Below are 24,485 nucleotides of genomic sequence, written 5' to 3'. Positions count from 1 at the left end.
TGAAAGCGGTGTAACAATCCTAAACCGGGCTTAACGAGCCTGAAAAGTGTTTTCGAATGTTGATTTCCCACCAACCTAAAACTCCAAGACACTTAGGAATGATAAACCTTTTTCGGGAATGATTAACGAACCTGAAAATTATGAAATGATCCTGAACCGAGCTCGACGAACCTGAAAAATGATGCCTGAAAAATGATGTAGAAGATCAACATAGCAATGAATATACAAAAAGTAAATATGTAAATTGTAGTGGGACTCAAACAAGATGAATGGAAAAGTTGATAGTAGGACTATATTTACAAAATACAAAATACAAAATAATGGGCCTATATTTGTTTATCCAAGATGAATGGAAAAGTTGATAATAGGACTATATTTATTATTTACAAAATACAAAATAATAGGCCTATATTTGTTTATCGGGATAAAAATTAGGCCTAATCTGAATATAATCCAACTAAAAAAAAACCTGAAATAGTACTGTCTGGTAGAGAAAACAGTCAGATTTTTTTATTGGAGGAATATTTTAGTAATGTCCCAAACATGAAAATTATGGTTCTAATTGTAGAAGGCTATAATGCTCCCGAAATGAAACGAGGAAAAGGACAAAGAGTAAACTCATCCGAGTACTAATATTATAAGTTCTAACTTATCCCTGAGGGTTTAGTCTAATTCCAGAAAACAAATTATAATTATAAAATCAGAAATCTCTAAGAAAACAAATTATAATTATAAAATCAGAAATCTCTAAATTAGTTGTACAAATTCTTAACGCAAACTGTTGAATGACCCAGTTTAGAGCGTCCACAGTGGTGCGAGTATAACCAAAGACCAAAGACTAAAAAAAAGATCAAATTTGGGTTTAGTCCGTCGTGTGGCGTAGTGGTTGCAGATTAAATTTGGTCGCGCGTTGATAAAGATTACGCCTGGGATCAGGCGTTGGTAAAGATAACGCCTGAATGGGGCGTTGGTAAAGATAACGCCTGACGTGGGTCGTTGGTATAGTATACGCTTCAAAAAACAAAAAAAAAATAATGGGGCGGAGGTATAAAGCCCGCCCCATGCAAATTTCAAAAGTTTAAAACTTAAAGTGGAGTGGGGCGTTAAGTATATGAACGCCCCATTTCGTGCGTTAAGTTTATGAACGCCCCATCGGACGTTATCTTTACCAACGCCCCATTCAGGCGAAGTTTATATGCACGCCTGTTCGTTGGACGTTAATTATACCAACGCGCGATGAATGGCGGAGATTATATCAACGCCCGATGTGTAGCGGAGATTATATTAACGCCCGACTATATTTGGATTTGGTCTTCATCGCCGACCAAATTTGGTCTGGATTTTACTCTTTGATCAAATTTTGATCGATGGTCCGTCCCACTACGCCATCCCACTCGAGTAAAAAATTGGATTTACTCGTCCATTGCAGTTGCTCTTAGGTCAAAAGGCCAAATACTACAAACCCGGATTTTCAGTGCTAGCTAGCATTCTATATTACTACAATTTTTTAGTAGGCGCTCATCACGAAGACCAAGTTTTTCATCCACGGTGGATCTGGTTGTGGAGGAAAACAAAAAGTTTAAAACAGATATTTTGCTAAATATATTGAAGTTGTTAAATAGTCCCCATCGCCTAGTCAACCTACGTGACTGCTTAATAAGTCTCGGGGAATTCTATCATTGCAAGTCGGTTTTCGAGGTTAGTTAGGTTCGTGGACTTCTAACATGGTATCAGAGCAGACCCCTCTCACATACGGGTAGGATCCGTGGTTTCGTATCATACCATTCCGCTTCGATTGTGTGTCTGTGGTTTTCGTACCAGTATCATTCCGTCTGTGGCTTCCGTGCCATTCCTCCGTGTAGCCCTAGTCATTTGAGGGGAAATGTTAAATAGTTCCACATCGCCTAGGGCAACCTAGGTCGTGTACATAATAAACCTCGATTTTCGAAGTTAGTTAGGCCGTGTATTTCTAACAAAAGTGGTGACATTTTCTTATTTTAATTATACACCCAGGTGGAAAGAAAAATGTGATGAGAAAATCCTTCGATCACTATGTAAATAGGGTTAGATGGCAGTGACATAAAAAGCGGTTTATAAGTTACTTTGCTGATGCAGAAAATGTCATGTGGGACTCAGGATGTAAATAGAGTTCGATGGCAGTGAGATAAAAAACGGTTTATAAGTTTTTTTGTTGAGAAAACACATCATTGCATTAACTTAAAAGAAAGTTACAAACATCCGATAAAGGCTCTTTCCTCAACAAACTATCCAAAAAGGAGAAGCAGAAACTCAAATATCTTTCAAACTGAACTCCCTAACCCGACGTGCAAGCCGGTCTGCTAGTTTGTTCTTAAGACGCTTAATATATACAACTTTGAAACTAATACGACTAGAAAGGAAAATCCAACACTCCTTTAAGAGATCAATGCTTCGCCAATCGACAACACCTTTGCCTTCATTAACAAAATCGACCAGTTGAAGGCAATCACTTACAAACAGGACTTTTGAAAGATTCATCTCCAATGCCCAGGAGATAGGGCAGTTGTCTCAGCACCAACATCACCTGGAATCCAACCAAAATCCGCTCTAGACTGTTTTACTCTTCCTGCAGTATCACAAAGAATAATACCAACACCCATTTTAAAATCCTTGAAAAAACCATCGACAAAAATAATATGATCAACATCCTGTAGTGAAGTTTTAACATCCAGTCTTCTAGAAATTTTAGTCATAGGTGGAGAATGACAAGCGGTTTATAATTTACTTTGCTGATGATACAGAAAATGTCATATGGGACTCATGATTTAGAATGACAAGCGGTTTATCATTTACTTTGCTGCTGATGATGCAGAAAATGTCATATGGGACTCATGATTTAGAATGACAAACACATGTACTTTACTTTAGAATAGAACATTGGAGTTCTTAATTATTCTGCGCGAATTTACTGTATGCTTATCATCCTTATCTAAATTCATCACACCAATCCTCATTTATTTATATCATATGTTCACTGTTTGCTTTTGGTAAAAGTTATCTTAGCTGAACCTTCTATGAATCTGTGATGAGAAAAACCCATAGAAATATGATCATTTTACTTTTCTTCCATTTGTTTTTTCAGTTCTGCACAGTCTGACATTTGAGTTGCTCCAAAAAATAAACAAAGAATAGAATGTCAATGAGTAGTTTAAATGCGATTAAGTATTCGTTGGCAAAAATGAGATCAGGATAATGCTTTAGCAGAAATGAGTGTCTCATCATCAAATTATTTATGCTTCCATAAAATAAAAAAATAAAAATCATTTATTTATTTTATTTAGCTAGGGGAAAACAAAAACTAATATCCATGAAATGATCATAATATCAGTACCACCATATCCAAGCAATTTGTAGGCACCGGACGGATGGTTTATTTAGATAAAAAACATTCGAATAAAATTCCGGGTTTTATCCATTAAAATGTAACAAAAATGACACTTTTAGTTATGACTCATGAGGATGCAAAAAAAAGATTACAAAAAACTCTCATAATCAGTAGAGTGGATAATATATATATATAGATCGATTGCTATTCTATGTCTGATACCTACCTAGCTAAGCTTATTTAGATTTTGCAGCAAAAGCTGCATTTTTTCTTTTGCAGCGTTTGAAAATTGATGAGTAAATTAATCATCTAATCCGGCTGAAACGGTCTTTCATCTGTTGCCGCCGCCAGTGTTCTTATATTTTATTACGAGTGTTGAAAATAAGCGAAAGCCATCGATTGAAGGTCGACCTGATCAGTGTCTTGGATTGTCCACTTCCTTGCAGTCATTTGAATGTCATCGAGATATTGAGAAGCCATTGCTGCATGTTGATGATGTTCATCAGATGAGTATTGGTCATCAAAACTTGTACTAGTCAAGAACTGATGAACAGTTTCTTCGGGTGGTATAGAAGATTGAGCATGATATCCAGGACTCATTTGGTTACTTGGTGAATCTTCCATATTCACTACTCCATTTTCATAATAAAACATGTTTTCATAAGTGGTTGTTGTGAACACATAAATCACGGAGCCATCCACGTGTTCACAAACAATATTCGCATATATCCTAATTCTAGAATTGTACGTCGTATGCGTAACGGGGATGATTATATTGATTCATCGACTCGAATTCTTCGGGCTTGTCATTGTCTAGTCGAATATTATCATAAATAATGTTCGTATAAAGAAATAAACCAAGAATCAAGTATAAATATAAAGCATATGAAGTTTAATGCTGAATGTAAGGTGTTGAAATGTAAATGAGACAGATTTACGTGGTTCGTCACTAAGGCTTACATCCACGGGGTTTGGTGTTTCACTATGTACTGAATGGTTACAAAGATAGTCGAATGACTTTAGAATATACATAGGTCTGCGGAAGTAGGGGGATTACTTACTCTTCCTATTTCTCTCTCCTATATTCTCCTCTAATTGCTCTCCAAAATGGTCCACCCCTCCTCTCTTAGTGGAGAGGGGTATTTATAGGGATGGAATGTGGGTCCCATTTCTGAAGTGCCGTTGTAATCTTATCTTCTTGTGCTTTGTGCCTATTACGCAGAGGTCTTCGGCATATGCCGCGTCCTGAGCTTGAATACGAAGGGTTATCCTCGCTTCTTCCACGAGATGATTGACACGTGTATATCTCTTTGGTATTTAATGCGGGTAGATGGATGTCTTCTTGTGTCAGACAAGTGTCTCTTTGTCTCGTCACATCTGTGTCAGCCAAACTTCCTCTCGGACGTTGATCTGGGATATTCCTCGGGATTGGGTGTGTTAACACCCAAAGGGTATTATCTGGTGCTCCTCTGAGCCATCATACCTCTGTGGTCCTCTGTTCCTAACCATCAGATCTGCTGACCGATGGCATCTTCTGATGAGATGCTTGCTATCATGTTTTGATGTCTCGCTTCGCATGCCTTCCACGTGTCTCTTTCTGTACACGTGGTGAATGATGAAAGGTGTACATACAATTTGCCCCTCTTCTTCTAACTTGTGCGTATTTTACAATTTTGAAGAAGAAAGGTAGTCCTACACGTTTCCCACTTTGCATTAACTTTTCCCGTAACTGCTCCTTGGTACGAGGAGCAGTTATTGTCTTCTCTAGCTTCATAAATAGGAAAGAGAATGTGAAAAAAAAAACTTTTATCCTCTTCTTGTCAGTGTTCATTCTCTTCTTGTTTTCTTATTCTTGTTCTTTAGTCATTTATTATCACTGTTCTTGTGAGGAATATAGCATTCAATTTTTTGTTTCTTTCTTCTGCTTCTTTCGTTTTTGATTGTTGCTGCCCCTGTATCTTTTGATATCTCCGATCCTCCTTTCTTCGACTGCGGTTGGTGCTTGTCGTCCTCTTCTATACAGGTATGGGGTTTTTCATTAGTTGTTCATCATTGATTTATCTATGTATCTACCCGTTTGTCTCCTGCTGCTGTGTTCTTGGTTTTGCAATGAAGATCATACATGTCGAAGCATATATGCTTGCCCCTGTTCTTTGTTACAGCGTCTGTGAGTCTGTATCTGAGTATTATCCCTGGAGTCGGATGGAGTATTTTTTAATTCTTAGGGTTTTTAATGTTTATCCGGATGAACCATCAATTATGGGTTTTTTGATCTTTAGTGATCTCCTTGTATTCTTCTCTAAACTGTTTTTCTGTTTCCTTGTAGATATGTCTGATCGTCCGCGGGCTCCTTAACAAACCCCACCATCTAGTCCTCCAAGATCCCCTCCGCGTAGAGATTCTGACAGATCTCCACTTGGGGAAGGCCCTTACAAGTATTCGCAATCGGATCCTCGGGGTCATAGGGTTTCATCTTCCTCCGGTACGAAGATTGTGCCTACTAAGAAAAGAGATATGCCGAAGGGTCCTTCTGGATCTAGGTATGCTGTTAACCGCGCCCTTCTCGTCCTCGTGAAGATTCTAGAAGTACGCAGGCTCCTCCTCGTGATGAATCTAGGAGTACGCGGGATCCTCCTCCTCGTACTGAAATAGTGGATGCTCCGCCCCTTCGTTCAATGGCTCATCCTTCAGTGCCTTCGCAGAAATATTTGCCGCCTCCTCCCGCGGTTTCTTTCAAAGGGAAGTACTCCAAGGGTACTATGTCGAGAGATGATCCATCTACAAATCTTCCTTCTAAAAGGAAAGCTTCGGAATTGGGTCCTACTACTGATTCTGCAGACGAAGAATAAAATGTCCCCGTGATACGCAGCATTTCAGTTGGTAAGAAGAAGGTCACTTTCAAGCATATTGATCTTGAGATGTTCAAGGAAAAACATGAACTTCAAGCTTTTGAGGTTCGCTTTTATGCGCCTGACGATGATATCACCTTCGAGCTTCTTGCTAATTATCAGTTTGACGAGTTTCATCTGTTGACTACGGTTGGAGCCTTCAAGGCGGGTCTTATGTTGCCCCTATATAAGTCGGGTGACTCCTTTTATTATGACGTGTTGGCTAGTCGCGAAGGCTCTTCCACGAATACTCATAATCGTTCCGTGTCACAACTATCTGGGAATTATCTTCGTTCACTGAAGGAATGTTACCTGCGAAGCAAGGGAGAGACTATGATGACCTGCTATGTTCCAAATCCTGCTGATAGGGAGTGGTATACTCCTCAGAATTTTAACAGTTCTTTTGGGGATTATGTCAACAGCAGAAACCGTAAGCCGTGGAGTGTTAGTCTTCGTAATATTGCTGCTCCCCGTGGTGAAATTCGTCTTTTGAGTGACGTGAGTGATGCCAAGCTGATGTATGTTCCTGGTACTGAGGGATCTGCTAAACGGAAACTCTTTCCTGCTCATGAAAGGATTAAGCGTGATCATGATTATGAATGGCATGCTACTGTTATTGAGGTAGTTGGTCCTTGGGCTTATGGATGGATTCTGGGTCCACGCGGTTGGCGTCCTTCTGAAAATAGCAAGCCTCGTGAAACTCCTCCTGCTCGTCATGGAGATTTCTGTCCTTGGCGTCCGAATTTCGCGGGCATGAATTTTTCTTATGCTCTTGATGTTGTTGATGGAGATGAGGAGGAGGGTTCTGGTGCTATCCATCCATCGAAGAGTGCTGCTGCTGCCAAGGTATAGTTTCTTTTTATATTCTTTATCTTTTTGCCCCTTTTTCCTCGCTTGAAATAATTTTCATTTTTGAAGTGAGGGAAAAAATGAGCCTTTGTGGGATGTATACTGGTTTGTAGGTGTCGAAGAAGAAGAAACTTGGACCCAAACAATCTTCTACTGCGGTTACCGGTGAGGCTGAGGGTTATGAGGAGGTTACGAGTCCCGTAAACCAAGGGTATGGTGAGGATGAATAAATGTCCAATGGAGAAGAGCGTACCGACACTTCTCACCCTGATGACGAAGGTGGTAATGGTGAAGAAGAAGTTGCCGCGGGTGGTGATGGTGAGGCTGAGGGTAATATTACCGTTGGTGGTACTGGCGGGAGTGGATCTTCCCCTGTTGGCGATGACATTTTTGGTGTGGGTACTCTGCCCGTAATTTCCCCAGAATTTTCTTTCGGTAGGATATATTCCGCGGGGGAATCCTTTGATGTGACTGCTGCCATGGTTCTTGCCGAAGACTTATCATTTCTTTCCCCAAATGATGAGTGGGATGTGCTTGGGGATCTTGACAAAGAAGGTACCACTGATCAGCAAGCTGAGAACACAGGTGGTCATGCTGAGGGTGGTAATGTCGAGACTTGCGCGGGTGAGGAGATAACCGCCAAGGGGAAGTCTGCGGTTGAGTCTCCTTCCGAGGATTTCCCTTACTCGCTAATGCCTGAAGGTGAAGATGCCATTTTGGCTTGGATAAAGAAGAAGAACCTGATGTTCGTCCCTAACCCTGCCCCCGTGGTCACTGGTGAGAAGAATTCCGACGTTTATACTCGTCAAATGATGCAATTGTCTTCTGAAGCCCGCGTTGCTGAGATGTGGGAGAAGAATCTTAGAGCTTCGGAAGCTAACCTAGTGGTTGACCCTCCCTCCTCTGTTGCTGATATGATGGCCATAGCTGATGGGTACCAGTACGGTTTTCCCCAGCAGCGTGTTTTAGAGGTAAATCCTTGTACTCTTTTTATGATATCCGCGCATTGTGTTCTTCGTGATATCTGATCCCTTTGGTATAATAATGTCTGTTGTTTGTGAAGTAGATGATGAGGAGCGAACATTGTAACCATGTTATATACCAATTCTTCAAAGCAAAGTCTTTAAAGTTGGAGGCCAAGCTTCGTCATAGAGAAGAGGAACTGTCTGCGGCTGAAGTGGAAATAAATGAACTGAGGGGCCGTCTGAAGGAAAAAGAACAGCTGGGTAACGTTGAGGAGAGTCTTCGTTCAGAACTTGCTATAGTCCGCAACGAATTGGATCAGACTCGTAGAAGTGTCTCTTCCTTCACAGGTTCGTATTTTACGGATTTTTCACTCCTTGTGATTCCCTATCTGTATTTTGGTGTTCTGTCTGAGTCTCCCCACCCTATCTTCAGTGGGTGGAGTCCCCGAGTTGATATGGCTTCGGAAAGAAAGGGAACGACAGAAATCTCGTATTGCAGAGTTGGTGGGTAAGTTGAAGAGCGAAGCCGTAAAGTGGAATGCTCGTGCTGATGAGCACAACGCCTTAACAGCTGAGTGGCGTGAAAAGCGAACATTGATGGTTGATATGAAAAATAAGTACAATCATGACCGTTGTTTTTTTAATGGTACGCTGTTATGGACGCGTGACAACCTGCGTGATGCTCGAGAACATGCTTCAGACTTAGAGGCTAGAGTGCGCTTTTTAGAAGGAGAGTTACAACAGGCTCGTTCTTTCTTAGGCCCCGGGGTTAGGGATAGTATGATGCGTCTTTCCGAGGAAAGAGATAATGCTAGGGCCGAGGTTGGTGCTCTTAGTAAAGCCCTAGCAGCGTCTCGAGCGGATGTTGCTCGCCAAGTGGAGTCTGAAAGAGATCTTGAGGTGAATGTGTATCGACTCCATAAAAGGATGGGGGAGGTGAATGACGAAGTCAACCATCTTCGTCACTTGGATTCGATGAAGCAGGTAGATTTAGACGCGAGTCAATTTGCTCTTACGAACCTTCAAACGGATTATAAGAAACTATCCACCGAATATGACTTTCTTGATGAGGTTCGGGACGCAGTTGTCAATGAGTATGAAGAGGCTTCGGCTAATGTCGAAGGTATAACCTCGTTTTATCGAGTGTGATTCTGTTATTTCTTCGTTTGAACCCCTTGGTATTTCGTTTTTTCAGCGCTCGAGGGACAACTTCACGCAGCAAATGATGAGCTTAAAAAGACTCAATCTGCCTTAGTGCAGCAGGAAGGACAAGCCAACTATTTCAAAGGGTTGGCCGCGTCTCGTGAGGAAGCAGCGGAGATTGCCTCCAAAGACGCGGAACGCCTATCTGTATTGCTGTCTCAGGCTAACCAGCGGACCGCTGTTATCACTTATAAGGCTCGATGTCAGTTGGCTGAAGAGACCAACAAGGTCCTGGATAAGATTGAACTTGGTCTTAAAGTCGAACATGGTCTTGTCAAGAATTATCCGCGCCGTCCCCTTCCCGCGCCTTTGCCCGATTCTTCTGGGCCCTCTTCAGGTGGTAGCTTACCTTCATCTCGCAGAGACAACCCCGTTGATGGAGATGTATCGTCCAAGTAGATTTCTTTTATTAGTCATAGAAAGTTGATCCTTGTTGATTATATAATTTCGGATCATTTTTTGATGTGTTTCATGCTTTATCTTATTTGCTGAATTTTGTAATCAACTCTTTATGAAATGGATCATCCTTTTGGCGTACCTGCGTTATCAATTCATCTTTTTATTTTAAAGTATTGTGAAGTGTTAAACTAGAAATAACTTGTTTTGTAAAAAGTTGAGAGTGTTTGAGTGCGACACCGAAGGTAAATACCTTCGTGATCGTCTTGAGACTTGTCACCCCGCTGGCGAATCCTGGGCCAGAGGATTCCCAAACGGTGGGGGCCGAGGCAACGTTCTAGGATATGGAATGCTTATTTGAAAATATTTACATGCACCCATTCCGTCGACCCGCTGCCTTAAAATTGGTTGGGTATCTCTTTCTGCTGGGTGCCTTCCCCCTGGTCTTACACTTATAGACACTGATATGGGAGCCCTGAGAGATTGTAGATTAACTACTTTCCCCAATATTGTTAATTTATAATGTAATGTACATGCGTTCATCCATCGGGCCTTTTGACCATTTCGTTTACTTGAAGATTTCCCAAAAAGTTTGTTTGATTGATAGGTTGAGGCCTGTTACTCCTCGTCCAGAGATATAAACATGTAAAGCGGTTACGCTGCCTTCTTCTTCTGGTATTCTCCACGCAGATGCAAAGCTGCGCTGCTCCTATGGGTAGTACGGTTTAAGCCATTTAGCATTCCAAGGGTGCCGGAGGACCTCGCCTTTCAGATTGCGAATATAGTAAGAACTGTTTCCCGCAATGTCGTGTATTATAAAAGGTCCTCCCCATGTAGGTGCTAACTTTCCCCATTTCTTCTCTCGTTGATACTGCGGGATTGTTCTTAGCACGTACTTCCCTTCTACAAAATTTCGAAGCTTAAACTTTTTGTTGTACTCCCTCGCTAGTCTCCGTTGATAATTTTCCATCTTCTGCAATGCTGCTTCCCTCCTTCCTTCCAGGTCGTCCAGTCTCTCTAACATCATGTCTGTTGTGATATTTTTCTCCCATGCTTCGGTCTTTGTGGTTGGCATGAGGATCTCTGTTGGGATGACTGCTTCAGCTCCATAAGTGAGGAGAAATGGGGACTCCCCAGTGGCAGATCTTCGTGTTGTCCTGTATGCCCATAATACATTGTGTAGATGTTCACACCAACGCCCCTTGTGTTCGTCTAATTGCTTTTTGAGGATAAGGGCGAGGGTCTTGTTGGTAGATTCCGCTTGTCCGTTGCTTTGAGGGTATATGGGGGTGGACTTGTTTTTCCTTATTTTGAAAGTGTCGAAGAGCATGTCTATGTTTTTCCCCTGTAATTGTTTACCATTATCGGACACGATTTCCGTTGGTATGCCGAACCTGCAAAAAATGTTTTGGAATATGAAAGTAAACACGTCCATGTCTCTGATCCTGGATAAATCTTTGGCTTCCACCCATTTACTGAAGTAGTCCGTGGCTACTATCAAAAATCTCCTTTTCCCTGATCCTTCGATGAAAGGCCCAACGATCTATGCCCCATTTTGCGAATGGCCACGGACTATCCACAGAATTCAACGTTGTTGCTGGTGCATGTATCTTTTTGGCGAAACGCTGACATTCTTCACATCGTCGGGACATTCTTGCGGCATCTTGTATCATTATGGGCCAGTAATATCCTTGCATTTTTGCTTCGTCGGCTAGTGATCTCATGCCGCTATGATTTCCTGCGTCACCATAATGGATGTCGTTTAGAATTCGATGCCCCTCTTTCCTGGATAAGCAACGTAGTAACGGTCCGAGGAAAGATTTCTTGTACAGGATTCCATCCCGAAGATCATATCTTCCTACTTTGGAGAGTATTTTCCTGTTTTGTTTGTGATCCGCGGGTAAGGTTCCATCCTTGAGAAACGCATGGATCATCATTCTCCAGTCATCTTCGTTGCTGAAGTCTTCGTCTTGATTTGCTCTTGACAGGATACCTTCTTCGTCAAAATCGTCACGGATGTCTTCTCCCACCTGATCTTTTATATTTTCTTCCATTGTATCTTGATTTATAGCAAAGGAAGATTGTGTTGCAATCGAGGGCTCGTATACCCTTGTTATTTTGATAGCTTCGATACTCCTGTCCTTCAGCATGGATGATATATATGTTAGGGCATCCGCGTGCCTGAGATCCCTTCTGCATAAGTGCCGGAACTTGATGTTCGAAATTTGTGATGCCAATGTTTGGACCAAGGCCATGTAAGCTGACAGGGTGTCGTCGTACACATTGTATTCGAGCCCTATTTGCCGTATAACAAGCTGCGAATCACTTGTCAGTCTTACATCAGTTACCCACATCTTTATTATTAAGCGGAGGGCGTGTACGACTGCCTCTATTCGACGATGTTATTAGTATGCTCTTTGAATTCTAACCTGAGTGCCTGTACGATCCTTTCTCCAGTTGGGGTGGTGATGACAATGCCTATTCCTGCCCCTTCCTTATTTTTGGAACCATCAACGAAGACTTCCCATTGTCTTTGACTCGCGGGTTCGAGGGCATCAACTGGATCCTTGCTTTCTTCGTCGGCTTCTGGTATTCCCCTAATCTCTTCGTCGTTGTCCAGGGGGAGGTCTGCTAAGAAATCCGCCAAAACTTGGGATTTTTGGGAATGTTGAATTTCATGAATGATGTTGAATTGGTCCAGGTGGGTGTTCCACTTGGCTATTCTACCTACTTTTCCCGCGCTTTTGAGGACTGCTTCCAGTGGTGCTTTGCATGGGACGCGGATGAAGTGAGTTAGGAAATAGGTTCTCAGCTTTTGAGTAGCCCATACCAATGCCAGGATGAGTTGTTCGATCTTCGTGTAATTCCTTTCCGCAGAATTGAGGGTCTTACGGACATAATAGACAAGCTGTTCTATCTTCGTATTGGTTTTGACCAACACTAACCTCATCAGGGTCAGGCTTCTGCAGGATTGGAATTGAAGCCAGGTGTTCCTTGATTCTTTGGAAAGCTTCTTCGCATTCTGCGGTCCATTCAAACTTACTCCCTTTTTTGAGAATATTGAAAAAATGTTTGCATTTGTCCGAGGATCGGGCAATAAATCTGCCCAAGGATGCTATGGACCCATTGAGCTTCTGCACTTCTTTTAAATTCTTCGGAGATGGCATTTCTACTATGGCCTGAATCTTCGCTGGGTCCACCTCAATGCCCCTTTTTGTTACCAGATACCCGAGGAATTTCCCTGAGGTGACACCGAAAGTGCATTTTTCTGGATTTACTTTCATGTGATGTTTCCTCATTGATTCGAAAATATCTCTCAGGTCCAGGTGGTGATCTTTGCGCAGCTTACTTTTGACGAGCATGTCATCAACGTAGACTTCTAGGGTACTACCAATCCATGGCCTGAAGATAGCATCGACCATTCTTTGGTACGTTGCCCCTGCGTTTCGAAGTCCAAAGGGAATTCTAGTGTAGCAATAAAGGTCATGCGGGGTGTATAATGCTGTGTGTAGTTGATCTTCTTCTGCCAGGGCTACTTGGTTGTAACCAGAATATCCATCCATGAATCCTTCCACTTCTTCAACCAGCTGATCTATGCTTGGCAGGGGATAGCTGTCCTTTGGACATGCCTTGTTGAGGTTAGTAAAGTCGATGCATATCCTAACCCCCTCCATTTTTCTTAGGAACGACGACCATGTTGGAGATACATGTAGGGTATTTGACTTCCTTGATGAAGCTTGCTTCTAATAGTTTCCGAAGTTCTTTTTCTACTGCCTTATGATACTCTGGTGCAACTTTTCTTATTTTCTGCCTGAAAGGTGGCGTGCCTGGTTTGATGCGCAGCTCGTGTTGGATTATTTTCGGATCAATCCCCGGTATGTCTCCTAACTTCCAGGAGAATACATCCGCGTACTCTTTAAGTAATTTGGTTAAGGAATCTTCTCTTATTTCGTCCATTATGGTCCCTACTTTGATCATCTTCGGGTTTTCTTGCGTTCCTATGTTGATTTCTTTTACTGGCTCCACTGGTGTGAACACCGGCTTCGGGTCCCCGAGGACTGGGACGTTTTTTAATTGTTATTTGGTATGTTTCTGTCCTTCGTTGGCTGTTGAAGTGCTTGTCTCTGTGTTTAGGACATTATTATCTTTTGTCAAACCCTTCCCTGTGGTTTCCTTGAGGAACATGTCTATGGCCTTTTCTTTCGCAGCTTCTTTATTTTTAATCCTTCGGGTTTTTCCCTGATCTTCTTGTTCGTTGTTGATACGATCCTGAGTGGTCTGGCACTCTTGTACAGAGACCCGATCTCCCTTGATTTCCATCACTCCCTCGGGTGTAGGAAATCTGAGATATTGGTAGTAAGTTGCAGCCACTCCCTTGAGTTTATGTACCCACTTTCGTCCAATAATGGCGTTATAAGGGGATGGGGCGTCAACCACGCTGAATCGTGTTTCTACTTTCATGGGTCCGGCGCTCACCTGCAACACGATGTCTCCTAATGGCTTTGTGGGCGCTCCATTGAACCCGTAGATGGTGTAATAAGAGGTCATTAGCTTTTCATCATGGAGCTTCATCCGTTTGAAGGCGTCGTAGAATAGAAAGTTCACTGAGCTTCCCCCGTCTATGAGGATCTTTTTGAGGTTACATCCGACCACTGGTAGTGAGAGGACCAAGGGATCGTTATGATATTCCATATCTTCTTCGATATCTTCAGTATCGAAGATAATAGGTGCGTCCATCCACTCTTCGTGCTCGTCCACCTCTACGCCATCAATCTTATATAATTCGCAGTGGTCTTCGAACTGCTTACGTAGCCTCTTTCCTATCTGCGCTGTAAGGGAGGGCCATGCGGCTTCGGAACACGAGATGGTGTTGATTGTACGGTTTCCCTCTGGAAGTTGGACTTGCTTGGTCCATTTGGATTTGTCCTCGGTGACCTCCTTTTGTATGTAATGCTTGAGTTCGCCAGCATCAATCAATTTTTGGATCATTATTTTGAGGTTTTTGCATTTCTCGGTCTGGTGTCCATTGAAGCAATGATACTCACAGTAATCTTTAGACTTCTCGGTTGTTGGGGGATGTTTTCCCTTAGACCACGACCACTCCAAATTTTCCCTTCCTTTGATCTCTCGCAAGATCCGAGCGTAGCTAGCATTGAGCTTCGTGTAAACCTGATCTTCGAATTTTCGATCGTCTTTTCGTCGTTCGTCCCTTCGTTCCTTCCTATCTTCGTGAGGCCGTTCCACTGAGCTATTTCTTTTGGCCCCGATGGTTTGTTATGCAGAATTGGTACGGTGAGACCTCTGCGTGTGTGCCCTCGGGTTCTCACGCTGGATTTCTTCAAGACGAGCGTACTTTTCAATAATTATTCGAAGATCTCCTTCTGTCTTAGGTACGCTTCCATGAATCTCAACAAATAGTGGACTCATTCGGTCTAATCCCCACTTGTAGCAGTTGATACTTACTACGGGGTCCACACTCCCTATGGCTTGGCAGATCTTGTGCCATCTGTTGGTGTATTCCCTCGTGTTCTCCTTGTAGCCAATTGCCAGAGAAAAAAGTTTATGCATTTCAGTGTTGACAGCTTTGTTGTACATGTATGTCCTCAGGAATTTCTCTGCGAGTTGATCGTAGGAGTTGATGGAATCAGGTGGCAGGTTGTCAAACCAAGACAAAGCCGATCCCTTCAGACTTGATGGGAAATATCTACAGAGGACGGCGTCGTTCTGACTCCATCGGGCTAAGATACGGTTATAATACCGGATATGTGCTGCGGGATCACTGGATCCGTCGTAGCATTCAAAAGTTGGGACAGGGAACTTTAACGGAATGGGGGTATTTGCCAGGCGATGAGTTAGGGGCGTGGAGTTAGCTTCTTTCATCACCTCTTCAAGCCTTCCTCCGCCTTGTCTGGCTTTTAACTGCCTGATCTCAGCCATCATCTCATTACGCAGCTCCTCCATTGCGCTGTAATATCCCACGTTCTCATGCTCAGTTGAGCGTTTCTTTCTTCGACCTTCGCTGTCATAATAGTCTAACTCTTCGGTGGCATATTTCGGATCGGATGCACTGCTTCCCAGGCGTCATTTGCTAGGATGATTCTTCGGTCTCGATTAGGCTCTGGTGCTTTAGAATTTGCTTCGTCCAGTTGTTGGCTAGTCTTCGTGCTTTGGGAAATCCTATCTTTCAAGTCTTGGTTCTCCCTGGACAGAAGAGCTACGGCATCTGCGTAGACCTGCTGGCTCTTTTTCAATTCTTCGAGCTCTACCATCAGTCGGTGGGACTGGTTTGATCCCTGATTGGGAGTTCCGGCTTGTACCCCTACGGCCATAGTTCCCCCTTCGTCTACTGTGTGTATTAAGGGTGGCCGAGGATCAGCTTCAATCGTTGGTATCTCCAAGTTTGGTCCCCTCGGTTGAGCTTCTACCCGTGGTACTAAAACCACTGGTATGGTTTTATTCTGACCGTTGGTTGACGGCATTCCGAATATTGGTGGATGTGCGGGCTGATGTGTCATAGATTCTTCCACCCCCTCTTTTTGTTGATGGATTTGGCTTGAAACCAAAGTCTTGTTAGCTTCTGTAGCCTGGAGGGCTGCAACAGTCTTCGTGGATGCTTCTTTGAGAGCCGCGGCTGCAATGGAGTTAGTGTTCATAGGTGAGGTGATCTCCGCAGCATCCTGCCTCTGAGTAGTTGTTTTAGCTTTGTCTCCTTTCTGCTTGCTTCGGGTCATGACCGAGGTAACCCTCGGTGTCTCCTTTGATGAGGCTTTGGTTTTTCCTGCCTCTAGTATCTTTTCAATTTTTAATCTTTTTCTGCATAGGGGAATCAATAAAGAGCACCAAAGATATCCACGAGGATCGGGTTAGCGCCATTCGTACCCGCAAGACTATTGGAATATAAGGAAATGAGCTGCCCAAGGGCCTTAATAAAAGAGAAATGTAAAGACTTCACCGGTCTAGTTTTTGCAATACAAATCCTCTAATAAACAATCATGGACCTTGTTTTCAGACTACTTTTGAAAAGGAAAACTCTTGAAAAGGCAGATCTGTCGCGAGGACTCATGAATCTGGATTATTAAGTCTTTTTTTTTTTTTTTAAAGGAATACACCCCACGTGCAAATCTGTGATAGATAGACGTGGGTTTGTCTGCTTTGAAATGGTGTTTGTGAAAATGACGACCATGAACCCAAAGTAAAAAAGGTTTTGAAAGCACGCTGAACCAGAATAGGGCTCAACCATAATGCGCGTTTTAAGGTGAAATCACATGATAAGATAAATCTTTTACCGGGACAAAGTCCCTGTTTCTATCGCCAAATTGTGAACACATAAATCACGAAACCATCCACGTGTTCACAAACAATATTCGCATACATCCTAATTCTAGAATTGTACGTCGTATGCGTAACGGAGATGATTATATCGATTCATCGACTCGAAGCCTTCGGGATTGTCATTGTCTAGTCGAATATTATCATAAATAATGTTCGTATAAAGAAATAAACCAAGAATCAAGTATAAATATAAAGCATATGAAGTTTAATGCTGAATGTAAGGTGTTGAAATGTAAATGAGACAGATTTACGTGGTTCGTCACTAAGGCTTACATCCACGGGGTTTGGTGTTTCACTATGTACTGAATGGTTACAAAGATAGTCGAATGACTTTAGAATATACATAGGTCTGCGGAAGTAGGGGGATTACTTACTCTTCCTATTTCTCTCTCCTATATTCTCCTCTAATTGCTCTCCAAAATGGTCCACCCCTCCTCTCTTAGTGGAGAGGGGTATTTATAGGGATGGAACGTGGGTCCCATTTCTGAAGTGCCGTTGTAATCTTATCTTCTTGTGCTTTGTGCCTATTACGCAGAGGTCTTCGGCATATGCCGCGGCCGGAGCTTGAATACGAAGGGTTATCCTCGCTTCTTCCACGAGATGATTGACACGTGTATATCTCTTTGGTATTTAATGCGGGTAGATGGATGTCTGCTCGTGTCAGACAAGTTTCTCTTTGTCTGGTCACATTTATGTCAGCCAAACTTCCTCTCGGCCGTTGATCTAGGATCTTCCTCGGGATTGGGTGTGTTAACACCCAAGGGGTATTATCTGGTGCTCCTCTGAGCCATCATACCTCTGTGTTCCTCTGTCCCTGACCGTCAGATCTGCTGACCGATGGCATTTTCTGATGAGATGCTTGTTGTCATGTTTTGATGTCTCGCTTCGCATGCCTTCCACGTGTCTCTTTCGGTACACGTGGTGGATGATGAAAGGTGTACATACAGTTGTGGTATTGTTACTATCATTCATGGAACTATTGTTTTGATATAAGTGTTCCGATAATACCTTCGATTCGTTTAACTGCATATTCAAAGCTTGAATATTTTGTGGATATGTAGTAGGAAAATCTCCGTAAAACAATTTGTTGTGATTGTCTTGCTGATGAATATGATCATTTGTTGAAGTATTAATATTTCCTCCATTAACAAAACCTTCAGCTGCTTGTTGTGCTCTTAGTGTTGCTATCTGTGCTTGCAAGCTCACAACCTAAAACATAAAGGAAAACATCATAAGTAAACGTAGGGAAAATGACAATTCAGTTAGACTTTTGTTTGTTTGTTTTTTTTGTTTTGATCAATGTTAGACTTTTGTAATAATACCCTCTTCTTATTGTTTTTTCTTAAAATGGAGAATGTATATGTACCTGTTGTTGCAGAGCGAAGATGTGAGAAACATATCCATAAACAGGATCTTGGATTCTAGCTTGAGCTTCATATGAAATTGTAACAGCAGCTTCACAGCGGTCACCTAACGGAAGATGAGTGAGAAGTTTCGAAACATTGCTTGCACCAAAAACTTTGTGAATTGCAGCGAAATGCGTAGCTCCTTGTTCATGACAAAAGTAAGGAGCAAAAACACAACCCCTTGCACATTTCCTTCTCAAAAATTTGCAAGCTCCACAAGGAGAACCAAATCCTGTCATTTTTGTTTTATGAAAAGTAAAGAAATATACTATTCTTAGATTTTGAGGTATGTTTTCGGTGAGAACTCCTTTTGTTGGTAACTTGATGAAGTGAAAATACCATGAAAAACAATGCATATATATATAGTAGGTACAGGTAGAGTCTGATCATAGTCTAATGAATACTTAATTAAGTTAGGTTCCCTTCATGGGGTACAGGTTTGATTAAATTATGTAAACATCCTTATTTGATTAATTTATAAATACCCGCATTACAGATTCCTTAAAACTAAAGAAGAAAATCTCAAGGGACTTAACATTATACTGATCATATCTCTAGCTAGGTTCTTCTTATGATGAGATTGTATGAGCCGTGAACTTATTGTTTTGAGTACGAGGGCGGATTCTTGGACACTCTTAGATGGACGCTATCATACATGATTTGCGTCATTTTTTCCGTAAAATCCAAACGACAATGAATTTAAATCCAATATTTTGATGATATGTTTTTTTTATGAAACTCTACATTTCTACAACGAATGAGCACAATTCGAGACGTGTAGCACCACCATCTACCCCTTTAAATATCGGTCGTTAAAAGTTAACAGTTGAAATTAAAATCCGTAGATGGTGAGGTTTGGTATCTCGAATTATACTCATTTTTATAGTCATCAAACTATTAGATTTAAATTCATTATCGTTTGGATTTTGCGGGAAAAAATAACGCAAATCATGTATGATAGTGTCCATTTAAAAGTGTCCATGGATACTCCTCTATATGTATAACCTGTTCTTATGACATTTGCTAATAGTACTTGTTGTACATAGATTTTAACTTCTAAGTAATTTGTTAGAATGCTTACTGTATATATGAGAACTGGGAAAAACCTAAGTTCTAAGTAATCTAAAGAAAAAAGGATCAAAATTGCTGAAAGCCTACGATAAACCACTATACTCTATACACCTCGCCTAGAAGATTTTTATTTTTAAAATAGAAAAAGAATCCTATTATTGGTGTCGTAAAGTCAATTGGTTTTGGGGCTTCATTAGGTTGTCATATCCTAGATATAGATAGAGGGAACCTAATCAATAATAAAAGTCAAATATACTCTTTCCTATAAACATTATAATCTAACTATTAAAATAAAAAAATCTTCTCCTCTACTTCATTTCATCATGATTTCATATGATGATCATGATCATTAAAAAACTTAAATCTATAATTTTTCTTTCTCTTTTCTTCGTCTTCTCCATCACATCATGATTCTCCATCGCATCATGATGAAGATGATGATTATAAAAAAACCAAAATCTATTATTTTTCTTCCTTCCTTCTTCTTCATCCTCTCCATCGCATAGAGATGATTAAAAAAAAACTACGAAAATCTACAATTTATTTTTTCTTTTGATTGACTTAAAAATTCAATTCGATTAATTTGAGGAAAAAAACAGTTTCTGAAACTAAATAATGGATGGAGTTCACACTTTCTCAACCGTGAAACCTGAACCTACCTGTACGGTTGGGAAAGTAAGAACTCAAAACCGTAAAAGAGTGTCTACGGCTAAATCAAATAAGCAAACGTTATTGATACTTAGCTCCTTTATAACGGAAGTGATTGCTTTGACGAAACGAACAAGCTCCCCGTATCTCCGCAACAACAACAAGGCAAAACTTTGGAAAATAGAGTGAGTCACGTGTTCAACATGCTGTCCTTAAGACATTAGCACCCGGCTACACTCAAGAGTGATGCTATAGCCCTCACAAGACGGATATCTCCAGGATAAAACACCCTAATACACCTACTACTAGCATATGTAGTAGATGCTCAACTTGAGCTTGGCAACTCCGAAAAAACCGTTAAGGAAAATCGCGAATGCTTAAAAACCGCTATAAAATATTTTCCCTTAGGGGTCCCTCTAAAATATAGAGCAACCCCTTTCCCATAGATTTTACAAAAGTAGTGAATTTCTTTATATAATTGACAAATACAACTTAAGAAGAAAAACTCCCCGATGTGGGACTAAAAGGTTTATATAGTTTCTTAAAACTACTAAAAATTGGAAACTCCACGATGTGGGACTAAAAAGTTTCATTCACAAAATAAAACAATAAATTATAATTTTTTTATTAAAACTTTAAAAAATTATTTTTTTATTAATCGTTTTCCAACAATCCCCCACATGAATGAAAACTCAATAAAACATGAAAACACAGATAGATCTTGGTAAATAAACATCCCAACCTCACGATCCAAACAGACTGATCGTGCAAGTGTTGAAATCATACTAGTCATTTCTACGTCCTCTCCCTCACACAAAAGTGTGTTGACCCCAGGGTCATACTATGGATTGCATAAATCATACTAGTATTGAGAGCTTTCATCTTTAATTCTCACATGGTGAGACTATAGGTATCTTTCACCAAAGTGAAAAAGCATGAACTAGTGAACCCTTAGTGACCTTTAGGTCCTAAGTTCCAGTAATACCAAAACCATCAAAATGAAAATCACATAAAAAACGCAGGAAATACCATTTTAGGCAGAGGTGTCCATGAGGTCTTGAACCTTTGCTTAGTGAGATATTACCAGAATTACTTGCTAGAGACAGTGAACTATGTCTTGAACTGCTAGCATTTGATGTAATTCGTGATAACAACCACGGGTGATATCTCCAAGATTGCTGCCAAGCTCGTGCCGTTTTGTCCGTTTTGGCCCTGGACGTATCCTGTTTCTCAGAATGCTCCAGAGAATCAGCTCATATTCTCACAGGAAGCGACCCACTTCCTCATTCAGATAGGTGAGTTTCCATAAAGAGTGTTACTGCTACACCCCACTTCAATCTTAAATTGAAACTATAGAACTCATTAAGACTTATTAAAAATTCATCCTCCACATGCAGTCACACTATCACGTCTACACCATAGGGAAGGGACAGAGAATGAAAAATCTCTGATAGTGTTTACCTTTACCCACCACAAATTAGTTGTCTCATTCGAAACCTTGATCATGGGATCTCCAGTCAGCAAGGTTGAGTATCCTTCATGGCAAGTTTAATATATGAGCTTAAGCCCCAACCCCCTCGATGCATTTTTAACTATCTCTTTGTACAAACCTTTCGTCAAAGATTGCGCGATATTCTCCTTGGACTTTATCCAATCAATGGAAATAACGCCGATTGAGATTAGTTATTTCTTAGCTTTAACTATTATAGCTTGGCTAACACAATGTATAGATATAGCTGGCACAGGCCTATGCCAAAGAGGAATGTCTTCTAAAAAGCATCTTAGGCACTCGGCCCCCTCTCATGCTTTATCTAACGCAATACTCTCAGATTCCATAATGAATTGAGCGATATGTTTGTTTGGAAATCTTCCAACAACAAACCCACATGTTAGAGTGAAACCATATCCACTCGTAGACTTAGACTCCTCTGAGTCAACTATCCAGTTTGCATCATAAAGTCCCAAGGACAACAAGATACCTTTCATAAATCAAAAGAGTATTTTAGGTACCATAATACTCTACTCAGCGCATCTGAATTATCTTGCTCTGGACTACAATTATATCCACTTAACTTACTCACAATATAGGCAATGTCTGGACTCTTACAGTTCATTAAATTCATCAGACATCCTATAACTTTTGAGTATTCAAGTTAAGATACTCCACTACCCTTATTTTTCTTGAGACTACAAGAATAATCGTACGAAGTACAAGCAGGTTTACAATCAGACTGATTGTATCTCTTAAGCACAACTCAACATAATGAGAACGACTAAGACTTATAAATGTTTGATTATCTTGTAATCCTCATCCCTAAGATTACATCAAAAGGGCCCAAGTCTTTCAAGTCAATGTTCTCATTCAGTGCATGTTTTTAGTGGAATTGATCACATCTATGTTTGTATCAAGCATATCATCAACATACAAGCATACAATTACACAGACATCCTTAACAAGTTACTTGTAGACATACTTGTCAGATTCATTAATTTAAATCCACTATCCATTATCACATGATTAATATTTTCCATGTCACTGTTTACGTGCTTATTTGAAAACCATACAAAGATTTTTCAAATTACAAACTTTGTATTCACAACCTTTCACTACAAAGTCTTCAGGTTGATCTATGTAAATTTCTTTACCTAATTCACGGTTTTAGAAAAAGCTGTCTTAACATCCATCTGATGTATCTCTACGTTCTTTATGGCAGCAATAACAATTAGTATCTCAACGGAAGTAATTTCCGTCACAATTGAATTAGAATCAAGGAAATCTACACCTTCTTTTAGTTTATAGCCTTTAGCTACCAACTTAGCTTAATATTTTTCCACAGTTTCATCTACCTATCGTTTCCTCTTAAAGACTCAGTTACATCCCATGGTCTTACAACCTGGAGGTAAACTAGCAATCTCCCAATTCTGGTTCCAACGGACTGAGTCCATTTCACTAAATGAAGCTTCTTACCAGAATGGGGTTTCAGTAGATATTAAGGCTTCTTTACAAGTCTGTGGCTCAGACTAAGCTAGGCATGTTATGAAGTCGGTTTCATAAGAAGTCTCAAGTCTAATTATTTTACTTCTCTTAGGCTCAACATCAACTTCATCTTCCTTTAAAATAAGTTCTGACTATTTGAAGATAAATCTAGGGGATCAACAACACATCTCTAATGAGGTACAGGTTTAGAATAAACATGTTCAAAGAACTCAGCATCCCTAGATTCCGTAATAATATTCACACCAATGTCAGAAAAAATCAGAACACACAACCAAAAATCTATTTGTAGAAATATACTCAATATACCCTAACGAAAACACAATCAACATTTTTGGTTTCAATCTAGTTCTTTTAGGATGTGGAATTAAAATCTTAGTCAAACGCCCCCACACTTTGACACATTCATAAGAAGGTCATCTACCGTTCCATAAACCATATGGAGTTTCATCTGATTCTTAAAAGGGTACTTTATTCAGGATATACTAGTTAAGAGGACTGCCTCCCCCCACAAGGCCGCAGGTAATCCCGAACTAATCAACATGGAAATTATCATCTCCTTAAAGATACGGTTGTTATGTTCAAGGCTTCTAATTGGTTTCCAACTTCAAGTTTATACATCTTAAGGCTTCTAAGGCGTCATCCTTATCCTAAGCAAGTATACAAGATAGTACCTCGTACAATCATCTACGGAAGTTATAACCATCTTTTACCACAGTGGTTTTGGGTTGAACTCATGTCAACTAGGCTTAACTGAATTAATTCTAAAGGCTTAGAATTACTCTGAACATTTGTGCTAAAAGATTTTATAGCATATTTTGATTCTTCACAGATTTCACTTTTGTGTTCAAAATCCAAACTAAATTTGGGTACGAAGCCTATGCTAGCCAGTTAAACATTGACTTATAAGTTTACGGTTCCAAGTCTACCACGTAAAACAATCAATCACACAAAGATATCACAAGAATCAACTACGTTCACATCATCAGTTTTTCCGTTAAGCTTATATAGACCCAAAGTCCTATAACTCTTGCTTAAAAAATCACTGCCTAGTTACAACAAGTTTTCCAGATTCTATTAAGATCTTAAATATTTTTCCATCTACAACAGAACAAGATACAAGATTTTCGCATATGCTCGGAACATGAAAACTTCATTCAATGTGAGAATATTACAGATATGAGCTTCTGCTCGACCTTTTCCTTTTATGCAACCTCTATTGCATATGAGTTACTCAATAAGAGTTTCTCGACATCCCCTATCCTATGATAGGAGGTGAACAGGTCTCTGTTTCAACAAACATTCTTGGTGGCTCCAGAGTCCACCTACTGGTCTCTCACATTGGTTATTAAAATAACTTCCGACATC

The 24,485-nt window shown here is 40.6% G+C and overlaps 1 protein-coding gene across 1 annotated transcript; it reads right to left on the bottom strand.

The window, feature by feature from the left end:
* Positions 1-3,730: 3,730 nt before the first annotated feature.
* LOC113317501 (LOB domain-containing protein 29-like) lies at positions 3,731-18,648 on the bottom strand. Its single transcript, XM_026565626.1, has 3 exons — positions 18,364-18,648; positions 17,948-18,206; positions 3,731-4,014 (listed from the first exon to the last, which is right to left on the bottom strand). The coding sequence occupies exons 1-3, from the start codon at positions 18,640-18,642 to the stop codon at positions 3,731-3,733; spliced, it is 822 nt and encodes a 273-aa protein (XP_026421411.1). The 5' UTR covers positions 18,643-18,648.
* Positions 18,649-24,485: the final 5,837 nt, after the last annotated feature.

The sequence above is a fragment of the Papaver somniferum genome, chromosome 10, assembly GCF_003573695.1.
Source record: "Papaver somniferum cultivar HN1 chromosome 10, ASM357369v1, whole genome shotgun sequence".
Taxonomy (NCBI): domain Eukaryota; kingdom Viridiplantae; phylum Streptophyta; class Magnoliopsida; order Ranunculales; family Papaveraceae; genus Papaver; species Papaver somniferum.
This window is presented reverse-complemented; position numbering and strand designations above follow the sequence as displayed.

Bases quoted from the DNA above. Each gene is read 5' to 3' on its own strand.
- LOC113317501 (XM_026565626.1), bottom strand. From the start codon at position 18,642: ATGACAGGATTTGGTTCTCCTTGTGGAGCTTGCAAATTTTTGAGAAGG. The intron at 18,207-18,363 runs GTACATATACAT...TTTATGTTTTAG, and splicing joins TCTTCGCTCTGCAACAACAG to GTTGTGAGCTTGCAAGCACA. The intron at 4,015-17,947 runs CAACTGTATGTA...ATGAAAACATGT, and splicing joins GAATGATAGTAACAATACCA to TTTATTATGAAAATGGAGTA.